The sequence below is a fragment of the Phocoena sinus genome, chromosome 2 (genome assembly GCF_008692025.1).
Source record: "Phocoena sinus isolate mPhoSin1 chromosome 2, mPhoSin1.pri, whole genome shotgun sequence".
NCBI classification, from domain to species: Eukaryota; Metazoa; Chordata; class Mammalia; order Artiodactyla; family Phocoenidae; genus Phocoena; species Phocoena sinus.
The window spans coordinates 132,189,029-132,207,668 of record NC_045764.1 but is presented as its reverse complement, the minus strand read 5'-3'; the positions used below and the strand labels follow the sequence as shown (position 1 = coordinate 132,207,668).

Sequence of the window (18,640 nt, the reverse complement as noted above, 5' to 3'; positions counted from 1 at the left end):
CGGCAGGCGGACTCTCAACCACTGCGCCACCAGGGAAGCCCTACTTAACCTCTTTTAAAGATTTCCTTATCCCTAAAAAAAAAAGGCTGTCTTTTAAATCTACCTACCTATCTTTAAGGAATGCTCATCCAAATGACCATCTTAAAAAATAAGGCCTAATATAAAACAAGGCGGAGCAAAAACTCATGTTAAATAATCCTCTTTTCTTGTGTGACACTAACACTTTAAGCATAGCTTAGAATTCTAGATGGATGGAGATTCGATTGATTTTAGCTAACCTCAACTAGGAGATGTGGTCATCTACAATAGTTTTTAAGAATTTAAAAGCGGCAAAACTTTGTGTCCCCTCAAACACCTTATCTGTAAGTGCTATGAACCAAATTGTGCCCCTGCCACCCTAATCCATGTTTAAGTCCTAACCTGCAACATGATGGTATTTGGAGATGGGGCCTTTATGATGGGATTAGTGTCTGTATCAAAAGGGACAACTGAGAGCTTGCTTCTCTCTCCACATGGGAGGAAACAGTGAGGAGCCGTCTGCAAGCCAGGAAGAGCTCTCATCGAAACTGAGAACTGAACTAGCTAGCACCTTGATCGTGGACTTCCTAGCTTCCAGAACCATAAGAATTTATGCTGTTTAAGCCACCCAGCCTATGGTATTTTGTTATGGCAGCCCAAACTGCCATACAGTGGAACTGCTCTAGAGAAAGCAGAGAGGAACTAAGCTGAACCTGCTTTGTCTCCTCCTCGTTCTGGGAATCCCAGAGAACTGCAAGATATAGTATGAAAAGAAATTGTTTAATGCATCGACATAAAAACCTGCCCTCATTGAGAATACTGTTCAAATGCGATAGGAACAAACTCTATGAGAAGGCCCAAATTCTCTTCTGGTATTAGAATTCTATTGCCTTGTCTTATCTAAAATAAATGAGCTTATAGTTAGGATTCTATTTTGCAAAAGGACTGTTGCAAAAGGACTAGTGCTAAGTTTTAAAATGGTGGTAAAAAAAGAACTTGCTTGTGTCAGGTACCCAGGCAAGAATGTGTTGGTCAAAGGGATGTCTTTTCACGATGGGAAACCACCCTGCTCCAGAGTGATCTTATATTTCACTACCTATTTCACAGCTCCACTTTAGGTGGGTACTTTTAGGAGATATGTTAAGACATCAAATGCAACTTTAAAAATTTATGTTTTTTTTGTCCAAAGGCAAACAGCAGAAATCCTTTCCAAAAACAGAATATACCACAAATTATTCACTTGTTTATAGCCCCACTCACAATGGGTTTCAAGAAAGGCTAGCAAACCCCCTGTGGAAAGAAAACAGCAACTATACACCAAGTTTAATAATGTAACCCTTACTACAGGCATAGCAGTATCTTTCATAAAAGAAAGCTGGGTGGTGGCACCAGGGGCAGATAGGGAAAGTTCCCTGACTTCATGTGTAGATAACTTGGTTACAAAGCAAGGCTAGCCTTGAAGGGAGAAGAAGAAATCCTCACAGTGTGTTGCTGAAAGATGGTTTGTGGAGGAGGGGTTGTTCCCAGGCAGCCTATTTAAATGCCTTAGTGAATGGCAGATCACATACAGAGGGATGTCTCGGGCTGTTTTTCTTTCTCTCTTTATGACAACAAATTTGCAGTTAATCAAGCTTTGGACTTGCTCTGGGAAGCCCAGAATTGGGCCTAAAGATTAAAATAAATGGAAAAACTGTGAAACCATAAAAATACATTAAAAAAAAAACTTTTCAGGTGTAATACACAAAAGCAAACAAGTTTATCTTAGAAAATATCAAGTATCACATCCATAGACTATTCCTAATTATAATTACGTCTTAAAGCAACATTTGTCTTTGTTTACAAATACAGCAGCAGGTGATAAAACCTAACATCTCAAACAGATTGCTTACAGTTCATAATACAAACAAATGTGTATGTGTCAAATCACATTTTAGGCAGCTTAACTTAAAATGCATAGACAATTACATACATTAAATTTGTCATTATTAAGTCAATGAAAAAACTCACAATATCAAGAAAAAATACAAAAATATCAAGGAAAAAAAATGCTTTATAGAACACGCATAAGAAGTCAAGTTTGCTTAATGGCAATAAATCAAGATCTACTGATCAGTGACAGGCAGTGAAAGTGCCTTTATCCAGGGGAAAATCACAGGAAAAACATCCCATTACTTTGCACTCTTGACAGTTGCACTGACAAACACTACAGTCTGGAAAGCATTTTCTTACTTTAAAAAAAGGTATGCCCTACTTTGTTCTTTAAATGCTCAAAGGCTAGTCTATAAGTTCCACCAGCGGCAATACTAAAATATGTTTGTCCAGGTAAACTAATACTGGATGTACTCATCAATTCGGTAATGCCTCCCCCTAGGCTGTAAGCCTCTGAAAGACAGGCATTCTCTTCGTCTCTGTATCTCTGGCATCTGGCAAAGCACCTGGATCACTGACATCTGAGTGTCTCCTGAATGAATGCAGTTTTCAGCTGCTGTCTATTGCCAGAAGCTTGCATGGCCATTTCTTTAATACTGATTATTTTATTGGCAATTTTTGTTTTACTTGGCAGAATTCTGAAAATAAAAGTGTCTGTCTTCAATACTAAATATTGCTTTATTAAGATAAAATTATAGTCTTCCCTGAAAGCCACCCACCACTTTCTATGCACAGTACAGTGCATCAGTGTGATTCATCTGAAGCAAGCCTTACGCTTTTCAAGAACTTGAACACTTGAAGGTCTGTGCTTAGGTTGAATTTCCAAGGTTTATAAACCAGGCATTTTATAAATCTAGCACTAGATTATTCAGGGTGAGGAAGGAAGACAGTGGCACGAATCTTTTGGAAGTGTAGGCAACTGATTGATATGCAAACTAGGCACAGTATTTAAACTGAAACTCTGAGTAGAGCTATGCTGATACACACAAATAGTTTCAAAAGCTGTACATCTGACTACAACAGGTAGCACTAATAACTGCGAGGTAAAAAAAGCAGGGGGAAAACTGACTTCTTTCCTAGAAAATATTCTAATATCCCATTGTAGTGGTATGACAGACCAAGGCCCAAAATTCACCCCCTTTCTTCTCTGCCCTTTTATTATTCTCTACTGAAAACAATAAACAGTAAAACTGACAAAGAATGAAGGAGGCCCTTGGGTAATTAAAAAAATGTATTGTCTATTCCCAAATAATCAATATATTACTTTACAGAAAACAGGGCTATGGAGTCACAGCTGTAAACAGCCATCTTCAAAAGCATGAAAAAGTGTCAGGCCGGGTCCAGTTCAGACAACCCAAGGCATTGTAAGCACTCCTTTAAGGAGCCTTCATTCTTGAGGACTGAGTGTGTGAATGAGGACCTAAGGTCTATACTTTAATTTTTCATTGTCATTTTTAGGCTCAAAATTTCAAAATCTAAGATTCTAACTTCAGAGATACTATTTCTCAACACATCTCAACTATCTCCATCAAATTTATCTTAAAATTCCTGCTCTGAAAGTCCAAATGGCAGCATATTCCGTACTTCATATTCCTTTAAGACCAAACATACTTTCTAACAAGCAGTCTCTTCCACAAACCAATCTCAGCCTAGCATAACTTGTTTTAAAAGCAACATTATTCCCTTGTAAAGACAAAAACCTTCTTAGATGCTTTCTTCCATTCCTCCCTTGAAACAACTTCTGCTTTTCTTAACTCCACCCTGAACCTAAAAATACCTTTTGCCCCCAAGTACCCACAAGAATTGAGATGCCCCTCCCTCAAGTTGAGAAATGATGCTTGAAAATTAAAAAGAATGTAAAAGTAAATTCTATTCCCTTTGATTTCAATTCTTATATTAAAAAAAATTTCCCAAAACTCAGTTGGAAAATCCTCAAAAAGCCAAGTTTAAAACGGCAGTATCATCTAGGACACACTGGGCAGTATGGGTCACCAGCAGTTGATATACTTATAAGGGGTAATAATTCCAGATCTTGTATTCATGGCCCTTTAAATCCTTTAGCATAAGATTTTCTCTGATAGTAAATGGTCTCCACAATAAGAGATTCCCAAACTTGCTACCTATTCTTCTTGTAGTCAAACGTTATCCTCTCTAGTGTTAAATATTTTATCTAAAGCCAGAGTTGTCAACTTATTCCAAGGTAGGACAACCAAAATAACCAAAAGGAGAGATATCTTTGCTGCCATCTCACTTTGCCTTTCATCCCTCCAGAGTTAGATGACATTATGATATTGATTGATAAGTTAAGCTATGACACCTTCTAAGGCTACTGCCTTATAAACTGAAGGCTACAACAGATCCCAAGAGTGTTGCAGATAGCTGCCACTTGTCCCTGCAAAGAAGTGAAAGAAAGACTGTGCCACTATGAAAGGGCTGTCTAACATTCCCCAGTCTGAAAATATCTAAACAAATTAGTTTCAATTCCGAAAGCCTGAAATTATCATCTACTTAAGGGAGGCCTAAAGACTGAATGTTCCTCTCAAAGGTGACAATCTTGCTTTCTTAAAAGGAGGTAGCTATCAAACCATTAAATTGGCAGCATTTGGCATTCTTGACATTTTAACTGTAAGAGAAATAAACTACTAAATATTTTATTTCTAAGCAAAGGTAAGAGCTCCAGCATAAATCTCTCATATACTGGTCAAAAAAGTCACAATACATTTTAGGAACCTAATGAATACATTCAAAATTTGACAAATAACATGGTCAGTTCTATCCCAAATCTAAAAATCGGATTTAAAGATAAGGTGCCAAAAAGCTATTCTGGAGGTTACAAACACCACTTATTTTTAAGTAACACAGTCACACTGCTTTAAACACAATTGCAGAGATCTACACTTTATGATTATTCTCAGTGTTACAGCTAGAGAATAATTTTGAGGATGGCACTCATTCTTCTACCTATTTACCTGTCTTACCTGTCAACAAATACAGAACTGAACTGTTAGCCATAAGCACGTTACAAACAGATCCAGGAAAACTATGCAAGAGATGATGACATAGCTTAACCAGACTCTGAAAGACGTAACGTGTTTCAATCACACTTGTACAAAGAGAACAGTCATGTCTGTATGACTTAAGGTTCTCTAAACGTAACTTCTGTGTTTGTGATAGACCCCTAGAGTGTGCCAGTTATCTGCATCAGGATGGAATGAAGGGAAGTGCTCCTTCTAAAGAACCGAGGGAGAGGGGGCTACAGGAAGAGTCCTGTAGAAGAGTTTTGTGGGAATGCAAATTACTTGTTACTATGAAGCAGTTCCTAGGGTCTCTTCTAGTTTGAGGTTCAAGACAAAGGAGAGAAATATTTCCGTCCTTGAGCTCTTTCCAAAGTAATATGGACACATCATAATCTATTCTACAAGTACAAAGAGATCACCAATTCTCTAAGAATATAACTTACATATACATGTTAGCCTGCATTAAAAAGAAAACAGTTTCCATAAAGGGCAGATTTTAGAGCTGTATGACCCATATGGCTAAAAATAAATCAGGTGGAACTCAAAATGAAGTTTTTACTAAAAGCTCAAGGATAAAAATGAACTCAACATCTGACAATAATTACCAAGTTTTAAAATGTATATCCAAAAGATAACCTCAGAAGGACCAGGTTTATTTATCCTATAGATAGAGCAGCTCAAGATGTTGAGAGGCATCATTTGTTTAAATTATGACAATGTGATTGTTTTCAAAGTGTGTTTATTTAGGGGAAAAAGTGATAAGTATTTAGTTTCATAATTTAAACAAATCGAAAATTTGTTTTAAACAAATTGTATCAAAGAGCTATTCAATATACTTAATTACTTTAACTTTCCATAAAAACCGAATAAAAATCACATTTGAATGATTTACTTTTACATTTTTATCTGATTGTTTCCATCAGATGTACTATACATCCAAGCACAAGAGGCAGATATCTTCTGAGAGGTGCAAGAGTTGTTCTTTCATGAATGCCCTCTAAGAATAGTGAAACAGCAATTTTTATATATGCATTCAAGTGCATATATATATATGTACTTCAAAAAGCAAAGCGTCATCTCTTCATCCATTGTTAACTTAATGGTAAGACTGCAATAGAAAAAAGAAAACGTAAACTTCTAGATTTTGTAAATGGAGTTGATTAGCTCCTTGCTGTGGCTTAAAATAAACTTATTACTTAATAAAGCCAAACAGCTAATCATCTCACTTATTCTGGCATACAATTTACAAAAATAATTTTTTAAGACAATATATAGAGAGCAAAAAGTTACACTAATGAAAAGAAGTTTTAGGGGCACTTTATTAAGGTATTTCTCCTTTACAATTGAGGTGGATGTTTGATTAATCTGGTTGGAGATCTGATTAGTACTTTGTTAAGAATAAATAGATTTTTCCGCCCCTATGGAGCATCTGACTTGGCTCAGTTCATAGGGAAACAGGGTGCTTTTCTATTTGGTCATACGCCCAAGAAAGGGTCCTCAACTAAGATGTCAACCCTACTCCAGCTTGGCTGACAGTAAAGCACACAGCATTACATATAATTGGCAATGCAGAGATTGATATAATCTTGAGATCAGTACTGTTAAGGATCTAACAAAACCTTGGCTGAGAAACACTATGGACAGTTGCATGAAAGATGGGCAACGTTACACATTCACTGCCCTGGATTCTCTAAAAATCTACGTCTATATCTAGCCAGACTGGCAGAGATTACTTTTAGTGAACTTGTGCTTTGGTGTGATGCTATAAAACAGTACTGAGAAATGTTAAAAAAAAAAAAAAAAAAATCCAATGAAACACATCTTTGAGTTTACCTCAAGGATGCTGTTGAGGACACTGCTTACTACATTACAAAGTCTTTGGGGATATTTGGGGAATTTTTCTATTTTTAGTACCAGGAATATTGTTTTCATCCTTTTAAATAAATGCTTTACCTAAGTTTACCTGAAGTTTGAAAGTTACTCTTTTTTAATATACACACACCTTTTTAAAAAAGGTTTAAAAGCTTTCTAATCTTCCATCCGAAACTGGAGACAATCTTTCAGTTGTGCTTATGGGACTATTACTGTATGTTAAATAACAAATTAAACACTCACATGGGGGCCACCGGGCATCGGTGGAGCACCAGAAGGTCCTGAAGGCACTTGAAAAGGATTGTTGGGACTGGGATAGAGTCCTGGTGTGGGATATGATCCTGCAGGGGCAGGATATGGCGCTGGTGGTCCCCAGGCTCCTGGTGGAACAGTGCCCCATGGAACAGGTGGTGCAGCCCCTGGTGCTTGGGGAGGAGGAGGGGCGGGATACGGCCCTGGAGATGGATATGGCATATTAGGGGTAGGATACTGCCCTCCCATTCCTGGTGCCCAAGGTCCAGAAGACATGGATCCCCATGGACCTAAAGGACCAGCTGCAGCTGGATCTGTGGGTGCACCATAGGGTCTTGGAAGCTCTGGAAAGGGCATATTTGGTGTCGGATATGGCCCTGTGGGGCCAGGGCCTGGCACAGTTGGGGCTGGATAAGGACCACCAGGTGGGGGGCATGATGGTCCAGAAGGAGGAAAGGGTGCAGGGGGTCCTGGAGGTGGTCCGGTGGGAGGCACAGAGGGATACATTCCTGTTGGTGCTGGTCCAAAAGGCACAGTGGAGGGTGTTGCACTTGGTGGGAGTCCAGATGGCACAGAAGGTGGAGCACTTGGGTTATTCCAAGGGTTGGAACCTGGCCAGCCTTGAGGAGGTTGGCCGGGTTTTGTATTGCTCACAGCAGAGGTTTTGGCAGGGGAGTGTTCAGGTAGCGCATCTGCCAACTGGAATACAAAACAGGCGTGTCTTATTGACCTTATTCAGGGACAAGCAATGCCAAACATAATTACAAACCCATAAAGGATAGTAAGCTATAGGGTCAGGGATTCTTCAAAAGCCAAGCGGTTCAGTTTTTTAAAAAACAACTCATTTAATACAAAATTTAGGAGTTACCTCAAAATAGCAGCTTTACAATGCAAATTCCTCAGAGAAGCTCAAGTTTTCTAAATACAACTGATTAACATAGTGTGATTTCGATCCTGGCTTTACCTCAAACAAGTTATATACCCTCTCTGAGCTTCAGTTTCTTCATTTTCAAAACAACAGTTTAGGGTTAACCTGAGGCCTAAATGAGATAACTCATTTAATGCACTTAACACAGTGCCTGGTATGTAATTTTCAATAAATGTTGGCTATTATTAACACTATCAGGTTAAAACAGAAGTAACCCTTTAAAAAAATTTTTACTTAAGGATTCATAAAGAAATAAATACGACAGAATGCATTTTCAAACATAGCTAAGTAAATTAGGGCAAATCATCTATCAAAATCACATGCTAAAAAAACAAAAACAAAAACCAAGAATCACAAAATGCATCTCTTTTACATTGGAAGACTTAGGGCCCACAGTTAGGACCATGTCTTTTTTCTAAGAGCCAAAAAACTTATGAAGAGTAAATGCATCAACTTACCGAAAATTCATCAGACATTTTCCTAAAAACAAGACCAAACAAACAAAAAAAAAAAAAAAGAAAAAAAAGAAAGAAGGAATATTTCAAAACCAGTGTTTAATTTCTTATATATTCTTTAAGGAACTATGCATACACTATTTTTACTTAAATGGAATCTTAATCATTTATATAATGATTTTCTTTATATAGGAAAAATTTCCATAATAGTTCATACACCTGTGTAAACTTCATCCATTTTTACTGGCTGCACATCATATAAAAGTGATCCATAATTTAGTTTACAGTCTCAAGTTGGTGGCAGTTTAGGTTGTTCACAGTTTGAATTGTTTTAAATAATGACACAGTGAACATCTTTAAACACCTATCTTTTCGAGTCTATCACCAGGAAAAAGTACAGAAGTGAAATACATAGTCAACAGGTAAAGTCAATCTAAGATCCATCTCAAAAAGCCCATGCCAATTTACACTCTACCTTTTTAAAACTCCTCTTCACCACTGGATGTTATTAAATTTATAAATCATTTTCCATTATAATAGGTTAAAAATTGGCATCTTAACTTACATTTCTTTAAGTGGAAAGTAGAGCATCATTTAAATTTAATACCACATTTAGACTTCTTTTTCTGTGAATATGCTCATGCCCTTGGACCACTTTTATCAATTTTTATAATTGAAGTATAATTAACTTTCAATAAAATGCACGGATCAGTGTTCAGGTAAACAAGCTCTGACAGTTGCATATGCCCCTGTAACCATCCAAGACAGAACATTTCCTTCACTCCATAGGTTTACTCATGCCACATTCCAATCACTTCCCTTTTACCACTCAGCAATCACTTTCTTAGTTTTCGCTTGTTCCTTGACTTCACATAAATAGAATAACACAGTATGAACTCTATTTTGACTTTGATCATTTTACTACTTAGTAGTACATCTTTTTTTTTAATGCTTTGTAAGACATTAAGGAAATTAGGTGTCTGTCATATGAGACAAAAAAAATTCACCTATGCTTTCTAATAGTACTTCTATGGTTTAACTTGTTTAAAATCTTTCTGTTCTTTCAAACAACAATTACTGAATAATCTATCTTATTTCAACAGACTTGACAAGCTACTTTTTTTAAAAATTAATTTATTATTTTTTTATTTTTGGCTGCGTTGGGTCTTCGTTGCTGCGCATGGGCTTTTCTCTAGTTGCGGTGAGGGGCAGCTTCTCTTGTTGCGGAGCACAGGCTCCAGAGCGCAGGCTCAGTAGTTGTGGCGCACAGGCTTAGTTGCTCCACAGCATGTGGGATCTTCCCGGACCAGGGCTTGAACCCACTTGACAAGCTACCTTTAACACATTATACAGGTGCTGTTGACAACAAACACTGTATATACATACATACGCACATATATGTAAATATATCATGGAACAGGCACCATGCTAAGTGCTTTAGGTGTATAATCTTGTTTAATAGATGCAGATTCTATTACCACTCCCAGTGTACAGCTGGAGAAAAGGAAGCTTAGCAAGTTACCCTGTTTAAGGTCAGAGCTAGTGACAAGCAGAGAAGAGATTCAAATCCAGATATCGTCTGACTGCAGAGCCAAGGCTCTTTTTTTTGCTTTTTAAATATATATTTTAAATAAATTTATTTATTTATTTTATTTATTTTTGGCTGTGTTGGGTCTTCATTGCTGTGCATGGGCTTTCTCTAGCTGTGGTGAGCAGGGGCTACTCTTCTTGGCGGTGTGTGGGCTTCTCTCGTGTGGAGCACAGGCTCTAGGCACGCAGGCTCAGTAGTTGTGGTGCATGGGCTTGGTTGCTCCGCAGCATGTGGGATCTTCCCGGACCAGGGCTCGAACCTGTGTCCCCTGCATTGGCAGGCAGATTCTTTTTTTTTTTTTAAATAAATTTATTTATTTATTTATGTATTTTTGGCTGCATTGGGTCTTCATTGCTGTGCGCGGGCTTTTCTCTAGTTGCGGCAAGCGGGGGCTACTGTTCGTTGCGGTGCACTGGCTTCTCATTGTAGTGGCTTCTCTTGTTGTGGAGCACGGGCTCTATGTGCGTGGGCTTCAGTAGTTGTGGCGCTTGGGCTTAGTTGCTCTGTGGCATGTGGGATCTTCCTGGACCAGGGCTCAAACCCCTGTCCCCTGCATTGGCAGGCGGATTCTTAACCACTGCACCACCAGGGAAGCCCCCAGAGCCAAGGCTCTTAACCACCAAGTCACAGAGCCTCCATCATTTCCCAAAGGTATTGTGAACTCTATTCTTTCCTACTGATCCACACTATAACATCTCATCTTATCAGGGCAGCTTTAAATTTTAAACAAATTTTATGACCTACTATTACTGTTTATTTCAGATTTTCCTGAATATTTTCATGCTTATTTTTTTCTAGATCATTTTGTAAAAAAACAAAACAAACAAAACCCAACAACACAACAAAAAACACATTAAATTTACAGATTAATTTAGGGGACATTTCATACATTTAAAGTATAAAATATTCTCATTCAAGAACAAGGTATGTCTTTATAGTTCCCATCACTGTCATTTATTATCACTCAGTAGTTTTTTTTTTTAAAATAAATTTATTTATTTTATTTTTGTCTGCGTTGGGTCTTCATTGCTGCGTGCGGGCTTTCTCTAGTTGCTGGTAGCGGGGGCCACTCTTCGTTGCGGTGCATGGGCTTCTTATTGCGGTGGCTTCTCTTGTTGCGGAGCACGGGCTCTAGGCACGTGGGCTTCAGTAGTTGTGGCACATGGGCTCAGTAGTTGTGGCTCATGGGCTCAGTAGTTGTGGCTCATGGGTTCTAGAGTGCAGGCTCAGTAGTTGTGGCACACGGGCTTTGTTGCTCCGCGGCATGTGGGATTTTCCCGGACCGGGGCTCGAACCCATGTCCCCTGCATTGGCAGGCGGATTCCCAACCTGCGCCACCAGGGAACTCCCCACTCAGTAGTTTTTAAAAATCAAGACTCCTACACATTTTTTGAGTTAGATTTCTAAATGGTAAACGTTTTCTTGTGGTTGTAAATTGGTTCTTCCATTATATTTTCTAATTGGTTGTTCATATACGGGAAAGCCTTTCAAATTTTAGTGTGTTACTTTTGTAAGCAGTGACATTATTGAATTATTTTATCCTGAAAGTCTCTCAGTTGACTCTCTGGAATCTGCAGATAAAGGATTATGCCATTAGCAAAAAATAATTTTACCTTCTCTTTGCAGTATTTACACCTCTTTTCTCTTTGGCCTAAGCTAGGACTTAAACAACAATGAAATATTAAATAAGACAGTGTGAGCACAGTAGTCTTCTTCTCAACTCTCCTGGCAATGCTTCTAATGTTTATATATGACTCATTTTTAGTTTTGAGGTTTAAAAAAAATTACAGTAAGGAAGTTTCTATCTATGCCTATTTTGCTAGACTTATTTATTCCTATTTTGCTAGTTAAAAAATCCAACACTGGGCTTCCCTGGTGGCGCAGTGGTTGAGAGTCTGCCTGCCGATGCAGGGGACATGGATTCGTGCCCCGGTCCGGGAAGATCCCACATGCCGCGGAGCGGCTGGGCCCGTGAGCCATGGCCGCTGAGCCTGCGCGTCCGGAGCCTGTGCTCTGCAACAGGAGAGGCCACAACAGTGAGAGGCCCGCATACCACAAAAAAAAAAAAAAAAAAAAAAAAAAAAAAAAAAAATCCAACACTGAATTTCTTCAGATGATTTTTTTTGGCATCTAATGAGTTGATCTTGCAGTTCTTCTCCTTTGTCCCATCAATCACAATATAGTTACATATATATTGCTTAATATTGAGCCATCCTTGCATTTACAATTTTATTATTTATGATTTGGTTATCATGAGGAGTGATAAAGAAAACGAACAGGAAGCCTACTGCTGCAACTGCTATAACCCTGCTCTTAATTCATAATATTAAAAAACACATCATGAATGTATAGCAAATACAATTACCTAGTCATTCCCATGTTAAGGTTTGTTTTATACTAAAATGTCACATCACACAATAGTAAATTCTTAGGACTAAAGTTTATCCATGCACAAGTTTAAAGTCTACCTAAGACTAACATTCTTTTCAAACAGGGTGAGCGTTTTCGAAACAGAAAATAGTTCTGTATCAAAGTTCACACTAATTCTGGAGCAGAAAACCTAACCAACTAAGCAACTCAATGAATTTCACGTGGTCTTACAGTTTGGGTTTTCAGAATTACTCATCTCCCTCTTAGTTTTTGAAAAACTATCGTTAATTAATCACAGCACTACATTAAAATATATTCCATTAGTTAATAATATCAAACTGATTCACAACTCTGGCTTTCAAAAGTTTAAATTCAAAATCAAATCCTGGAAGATAGAGGAAATAATAAAGCCCTGAACAAAGGGATTAGAAATAAGTCACTTCCTGTTCTACAGAACTGCATAGTAAAGTGACGTGCTCTCCATGCCTAGAATAAACAGTGTTCATATTAATTGGAAACATTCCAATTTATTACTTGGAGAATACTTTCATCATAAAAAGGTTAAAAAATAGAGTTGGGGGCTTCCCTGTTGGCGCAGTGGTTGGGAGTCCACCTGCCAATGCAGGGGACGCGGGTTCGTGCCCCGGTCCGGGAGGATCACACATGCCGCGGAGCGCCTGGGCCCGTGAGCTGTGGCCGCTGGGCCTGCGCGTCCGGAGCCTGTGCTCCGCAGCGGGAGAGGCCACAACAGTGAGAGGCCCGCGTACCGCAAAAAAATAAAAAATAAAAAAAATTAAAAATAGAGTTGGACATCACTATTCCAATATGAGAAGAGTTGCAGAATGTAAAAAAAAAACACCACAAAACCCCCTAGGTTTTCTTTTTTTATTTCTTTTTTTTGGCCGTGCCGCGTGGCTTGTGGAATCTTAGCTTCCCCACCAGGGATTGAACCTGGGACCCCAGCAATGAAAGTGCCAAGTCCTAACCAATGGACAGCCAGGGGATTCTCCAAACCCTAGATTTTCTAAAAAACGATTCTCAAACATATGGATTATGCTAATTAAGATGAGGCCAATGCAACCTTGAACTAGGAAAAAAAAGTGTAAAATCAAGGAAGATTTTAATTTTCTTTTCAGAATAATCTAAAGCTATCACTTCCAAAACTTTCTGTTAATACTTTATGGCAGTACACGTGTGAAGAATAATCACTGTATTTTTATTTTCTTAAATTTTTGGCTGTGTTGGGTCTTTGTTGCTGTGTGTGGGCTTTCTCTAGTTGTGGCAAGCAATGGCTACTCTTCATTGCGGTGCACGGGCTTCTCACTGCGGTGGCTTCTCTTGCTACGGACCATGGGCTCTAGGCGCGTGGGCTTTAGTAGTTGTGGCATGAGGGCTCAGTAGTTGTGGCTCGCGAGCTCTAGAGTGCAGGCTCAGTTGTTGTGGCGCACGGGTTTAGTTGCTCCGCGGCATGTGGGATCTTCCCGGACCAGGGCTTGAACCCATGTCCCCTGCATTGGCAGGTGGATTCTAAACCACTGCGCCACCAGGGAAGCCCAATCATTGTATTTTCTGAGGAGCAATTTTAAAACAAGAGTACAAAATTTCTTTCAACATGCACTAGAAAAGTAAAACATTTCTGTAAGCGTATGGCCTTTAGAGTAAAAATGGTAATTCCATCATGGGGAGGTTTAAAAAAAGTTGAACTCCATAAATTACTAGTGACTATTGGAAAAGGAATATTTCAATAGGCCATCAAATTGTAGTGGAGTCATAAACAGTATGGGACTACACAGTTATGAAACATGGACACCAATCCTTTTATCTGAATCTTTTGACAAAGGCAAACTTTTTAACCAGAGACCATCTTCCCATCAGCAAAACAGTTATAATTCCCGACTACTTCACAGATAAGTAAAATATTTAATAATCTACAGTTATAAACGAGTAACACATTTATTAAGAGTCACTAAGGGAAACCAGGATTTTTGCATGGTTTTGTTTAGTATGGAGAGAGGATACAGTAGTGGTAATATATTGGTACTGAAAATATAAATTTTGAATGAACATATAGGATAAATTTTAGTATTGGCGTTTATCAGATACACTCTAATTTACATTTGGGCAACTCAAGAAATTGGGGATCTGCAAGTTTTTGAACATTTTAAATTACTTAAAAACATGTAATTAAAAAATTTTTTTTTCCCACAACCTCATGTCAGCCGTATTTTCTACACTCAGATACTTACTGGAACATAAGTGCCAGGTACTGCGTGGGGCCTTGGGGAAATGAATAGTATTGCGTGGAATAAACGCTTAAAGGCGTTCACAGTATGGCGGAGAACTACCATTTAAACAGTAGGTTACCTGGGGTAAGCGCAGGGCTCTATGGGAGCACCTCAAAAAGCTCCTAAAGGAATCAAGGAAAGGAGTATCAGACAAGGAGTCCCGAGGAGTAGTGCCTTTGCAGTCTGGGAGAACAATGAGGTGAAGAGCTAAGATAGGCCCTAGGGAAAGGAGAAGTCTGTGCAAAAGCTGAGAGGGGGACAAGAGATCTGTGGGAAGTGTAAGCCAGCAGCCCCCAACCTTTTCAGCACCAGGGGCCGGTTTCACGGAAAACAAATTTTCCACGGAAGCGGGGGTGGGGGGAGGGGATGGCTCAGGCGGTAATGCGAGCGATGGGGAGCGGCAGGTGAAGCTTTGCTCGCTCACCTCAGCTCACCTCCTGCCGTGCGGCCTGGTTCCTAACTGGCCACGGACGCGCGGGTCCGTGGCCTCGCGGTTGGGGACCCCTGGTGTAAGCAGTTCAAATTGGTTAGAATGTAGAAAATGGAGGAATATGAAAGCCTTAGCAGAGAGTCTCTAGACCAAGGTTTGAATGTCTCTGAGTCAGCTCACCTGAATGAACCTGTTACTTCAACTATAAAGAACGGGCCAGTAACAGGAGAGACTAAATGGGACTGGTAAATCAAGTGCCTAAAATAAAAGCGCCCGGAAAACAGACACATTATCTTGTCTTCCTCTGTGTATGGGCATATTGCTTATGGTTAAAAAGAGTGAACGCCAATAGTATGACAGACTACGTAACACTGCACTTCACTGGCTGGCTCTGAACAAGCTGAGCTGTGCAAACCCCAGAGGTGAAAGACAGCAGTAGCATCCACTTCATAGATTTGCTGTGAGACTTACATAATAAACAACTCTCTTGGTCACTGTCTGGCACATAGCAAAAACTCAACAAATGTTAGCTTTTACAAATTGCTACGATAGGTCCACAAACCGTTATCTACAGTTCTCAGTTCAGAAACCTCTAAAAATGAAAGAAATGCTCCCAGGTTTGGCATAAAACTTACTTGGTGGCAAAACCTGACCTGAGGCTATTTTACAGTTTCCATTAATTCTCCCCTATTCGCTGCACAAATATTACTGTTGGATTAGGGGATGCTGCCCCGACTCTGCTGGTGTGATCTCTCATCTTTGCCCCTTATTGTCTTTCTAAAATCTAAAGATAAAATCCAAAGATTTCTGAATTCCAAAACACACTGGTCCCAAGGATTTCGGTTAAGGGGTTGTCTCTGGGTCTCCGTTCCTCCTGGAGATAGGAAAAGGACATTCTAGTACACACACCTCAAGTTTCTGAGACAAACTAATTTTGAATAGGAGGTTCAAGACACCAGTAGCAAGAAAAATGTCTGTTCTCCCTGCCCAAAGAACACTCCTAAACAAAGAACTTCTGCAAGATTTCTGAAGGCTACCTTCCCCTGTAATGAGGCCCATACAACCACCACGTGTACGAGTATTTCTTTAGTAGCAATGCTATAAAAAAATTTTTTTTCAGTCAGGTGAGTACGGTTCGATGCTTCAACATTAGAATCCTCATTTATTAAAAGCACTACGCTTGGTTTTCAGAAGAAAACGGTCCAAAGCCACCAAGTGCTCCTACATCCTACAAAAAGGGAGTATTACAGAACTCAACACTTCTCATCGTTTCTGTCACGGGTATTCATCTAAGGTATCTGCTAGCAACTCCTCTAGAAAATAATGACCAAAACGTCACAATGCGAAAAATCTTAAACTAGCATCACAGACTCCCCCAAGAATCTGTTTAGGCCTCCCTCTCCCTTTCACTGGAAATTACTGAGTGGGGGAGGGGGTCAGGGCCAAGGGGCGGGAGGCCGGCAGCCCTAAAAGGCCAAACGAACAAAAGGAGTCCAGGATCAACCGGAGCGAACCGGCCTCCGAGCGGGTCGCGCCTGCCCGGGAAGGGGTGGGGGAGGGGCCAGGCCGCTCCCCGCCCCGCCCCCAGCCAGGCCTGACGTCACGCGCGGAGAAACCCATCGGGCGCTACGTCACCCGCCTCCGACGCCTTCTCCTTGTGGGGCGAGAGGGCCGACATCCCGCAGCCGGGAGGAAGACGACAGGGAGAAACCCTTAGCCCCCGGCCACCAAAGAGGCGACTCAGGAATCTCCGTTACTGCGCCCGCGTCCCGCTTGGGCGTACTCCTTTGCTCCCCTCCACGACCCCGCCAGCGCCGAGGCAGCCTCACCCGGCAAGATCCGAACCCGCAGCAAGGTCTAGAAGCGGCGATGGGTCCGAGGGAACTGATCGCTGAAGAACTGAGCGCAGCCCGACCGACGGCAGCGGCGACGGAGATGGGGGCGGCAGCAGCACCAGCAGCGCGCGGCTCCTCCTGGCGCCGGAACAGGAAGCGCAGAGGTTCGAGCGCGCTGCCCCCGCCCGCGCTCCGCCTCTCCTCTGGTCGGCCGGGCCCAGCCGCGCGCGCCCCCTACAGGGCCCGGGTGGCACTGCGGCCCGCCCGGCCCCGGCGGCGCGGCTGTTCCTTGCGCTCGCTCCCGGGCGGCTGTTTTCTCTTGGTGGGCGGGACGAAAGAGTCCCGATGTTCCGGAGTTCTGAGCTGTCTGGAGGAAACGCCAGTGGCCGGTGGCGTTCTGGGCAGCCTGGCGGAAATTGTTAACTTGTCTCCTGAAGGGAAGGTTGAAGGCAGGTTCTGGATTCCCTACGCTTGCGGTCTTTAGGGCCAGGCCTCGAAGCTGGCTAGGTGTGAATGCAGCCTAACCCCGGGACACGGATCCGTTGGCCAAAATTGGAGAGAGCTAAAAGCAATACAGGAAGGGGAAGACGTTTGCAAATGGCTTGACAAATCGATATTAACTAAAGGAACGGATGTCTTTGCAGATTTTTTTCTGATCAGTATTTCTTCTCCCACAGTTCAGTTTTGAATAAACCTTTACCTGCCTACTCTATGTCAGGCCCAAAAGATGATGGATTGACACGTGGCCCCAGTCGTCAGGGAACGTGCTAGCTACTAATGAAGATGTCATAATTATGTGGTGTACAAAATATACACACATAACATACATATATTTTAACGTAAAAATTTAAAGTATGCAATATTCTTACAACATTTTACTTCTTTGTTTACATTTGCTGTTAGTGGATCGGTGGGTGGGCATTTTATATAAACTTCTTAAACGACTTGTTTGGGTTTACTCCACAGCACACATAATTCTCGTTCTGAAAAATGAGCAACAGAGAAACTTCAAATACCTAAGCCTGGGGAAGACATGTTTTTGGTTAGGGGCAGTGGTCTATGGAAAATAATACCACTAGTGTGAACTACCTACCCTGCCCTAATGGGAGGCAGTGAATCAGCAGTGCCTTGTGGCACGGGAAGCAGTGCCATAGGAAGCCTGAAGCAACATTAAGTCAGCAAAATAGTGCTATATTTAAGTTTTTGATATCTTGCTCATCATAGGGCCTTTTGTTTTGCATTAATTCTGATTTTTAATGTTGCACACAAAATTTTCATTACTGAGTTTATGGTCAAAAAAAATTTGTGCCCACGTTGTCTCATTCTACTCCTGGTCACGTGCATTAGAGTGACCAACAACCTCCAGCTTTTCCCATGTTCCCAGTCAATAACCAAGCATGGTGGGAGTTCTAGAGGTAGGCCATTCCTGTCCCATGTGGGCTCCTACAGGTAACCGGTTGGGAACTACATCCTCGCCTAGCATTTTTAGAACTACATTGCCCACCCTACCCAATGCTTCCTTCAGTTTCTTTCACAGATGTCAGACATGCAGTTTGGTATGATTTCCCCACCTTCTCCTGCTCTCTTCCCCTTTATTCTTTTTGTGTGTGTGTTTATGTGTGTGTAAGCCCAGAGTCTTAACCACTGGACTGCCAGGG

The 18,640-nt window shown here is 40.9% G+C and overlaps 1 protein-coding gene across 1 annotated transcript; it reads right to left on the bottom strand.

Moving 5' to 3' along the window:
• Positions 1-1,171: 1,171 nt before the first annotated feature.
• Positions 1,172-17,137, bottom strand: MAPK1IP1L (mitogen-activated protein kinase 1 interacting protein 1 like). Its single transcript, XM_032622729.1, has 4 exons — positions 16,977-17,137; positions 8,475-8,496; positions 7,080-7,787; positions 1,172-6,072 (listed from the first exon to the last, which is right to left on the bottom strand). The coding sequence occupies exons 2-4, from the start codon at positions 8,490-8,492 to the stop codon at positions 6,061-6,063; spliced, it is 738 nt and encodes a 245-aa protein (XP_032478620.1). The 5' UTR covers positions 8,493-8,496; positions 16,977-17,137; the 3' UTR covers positions 1,172-6,060.
• Positions 17,138-18,640: the final 1,503 nt, after the last annotated feature.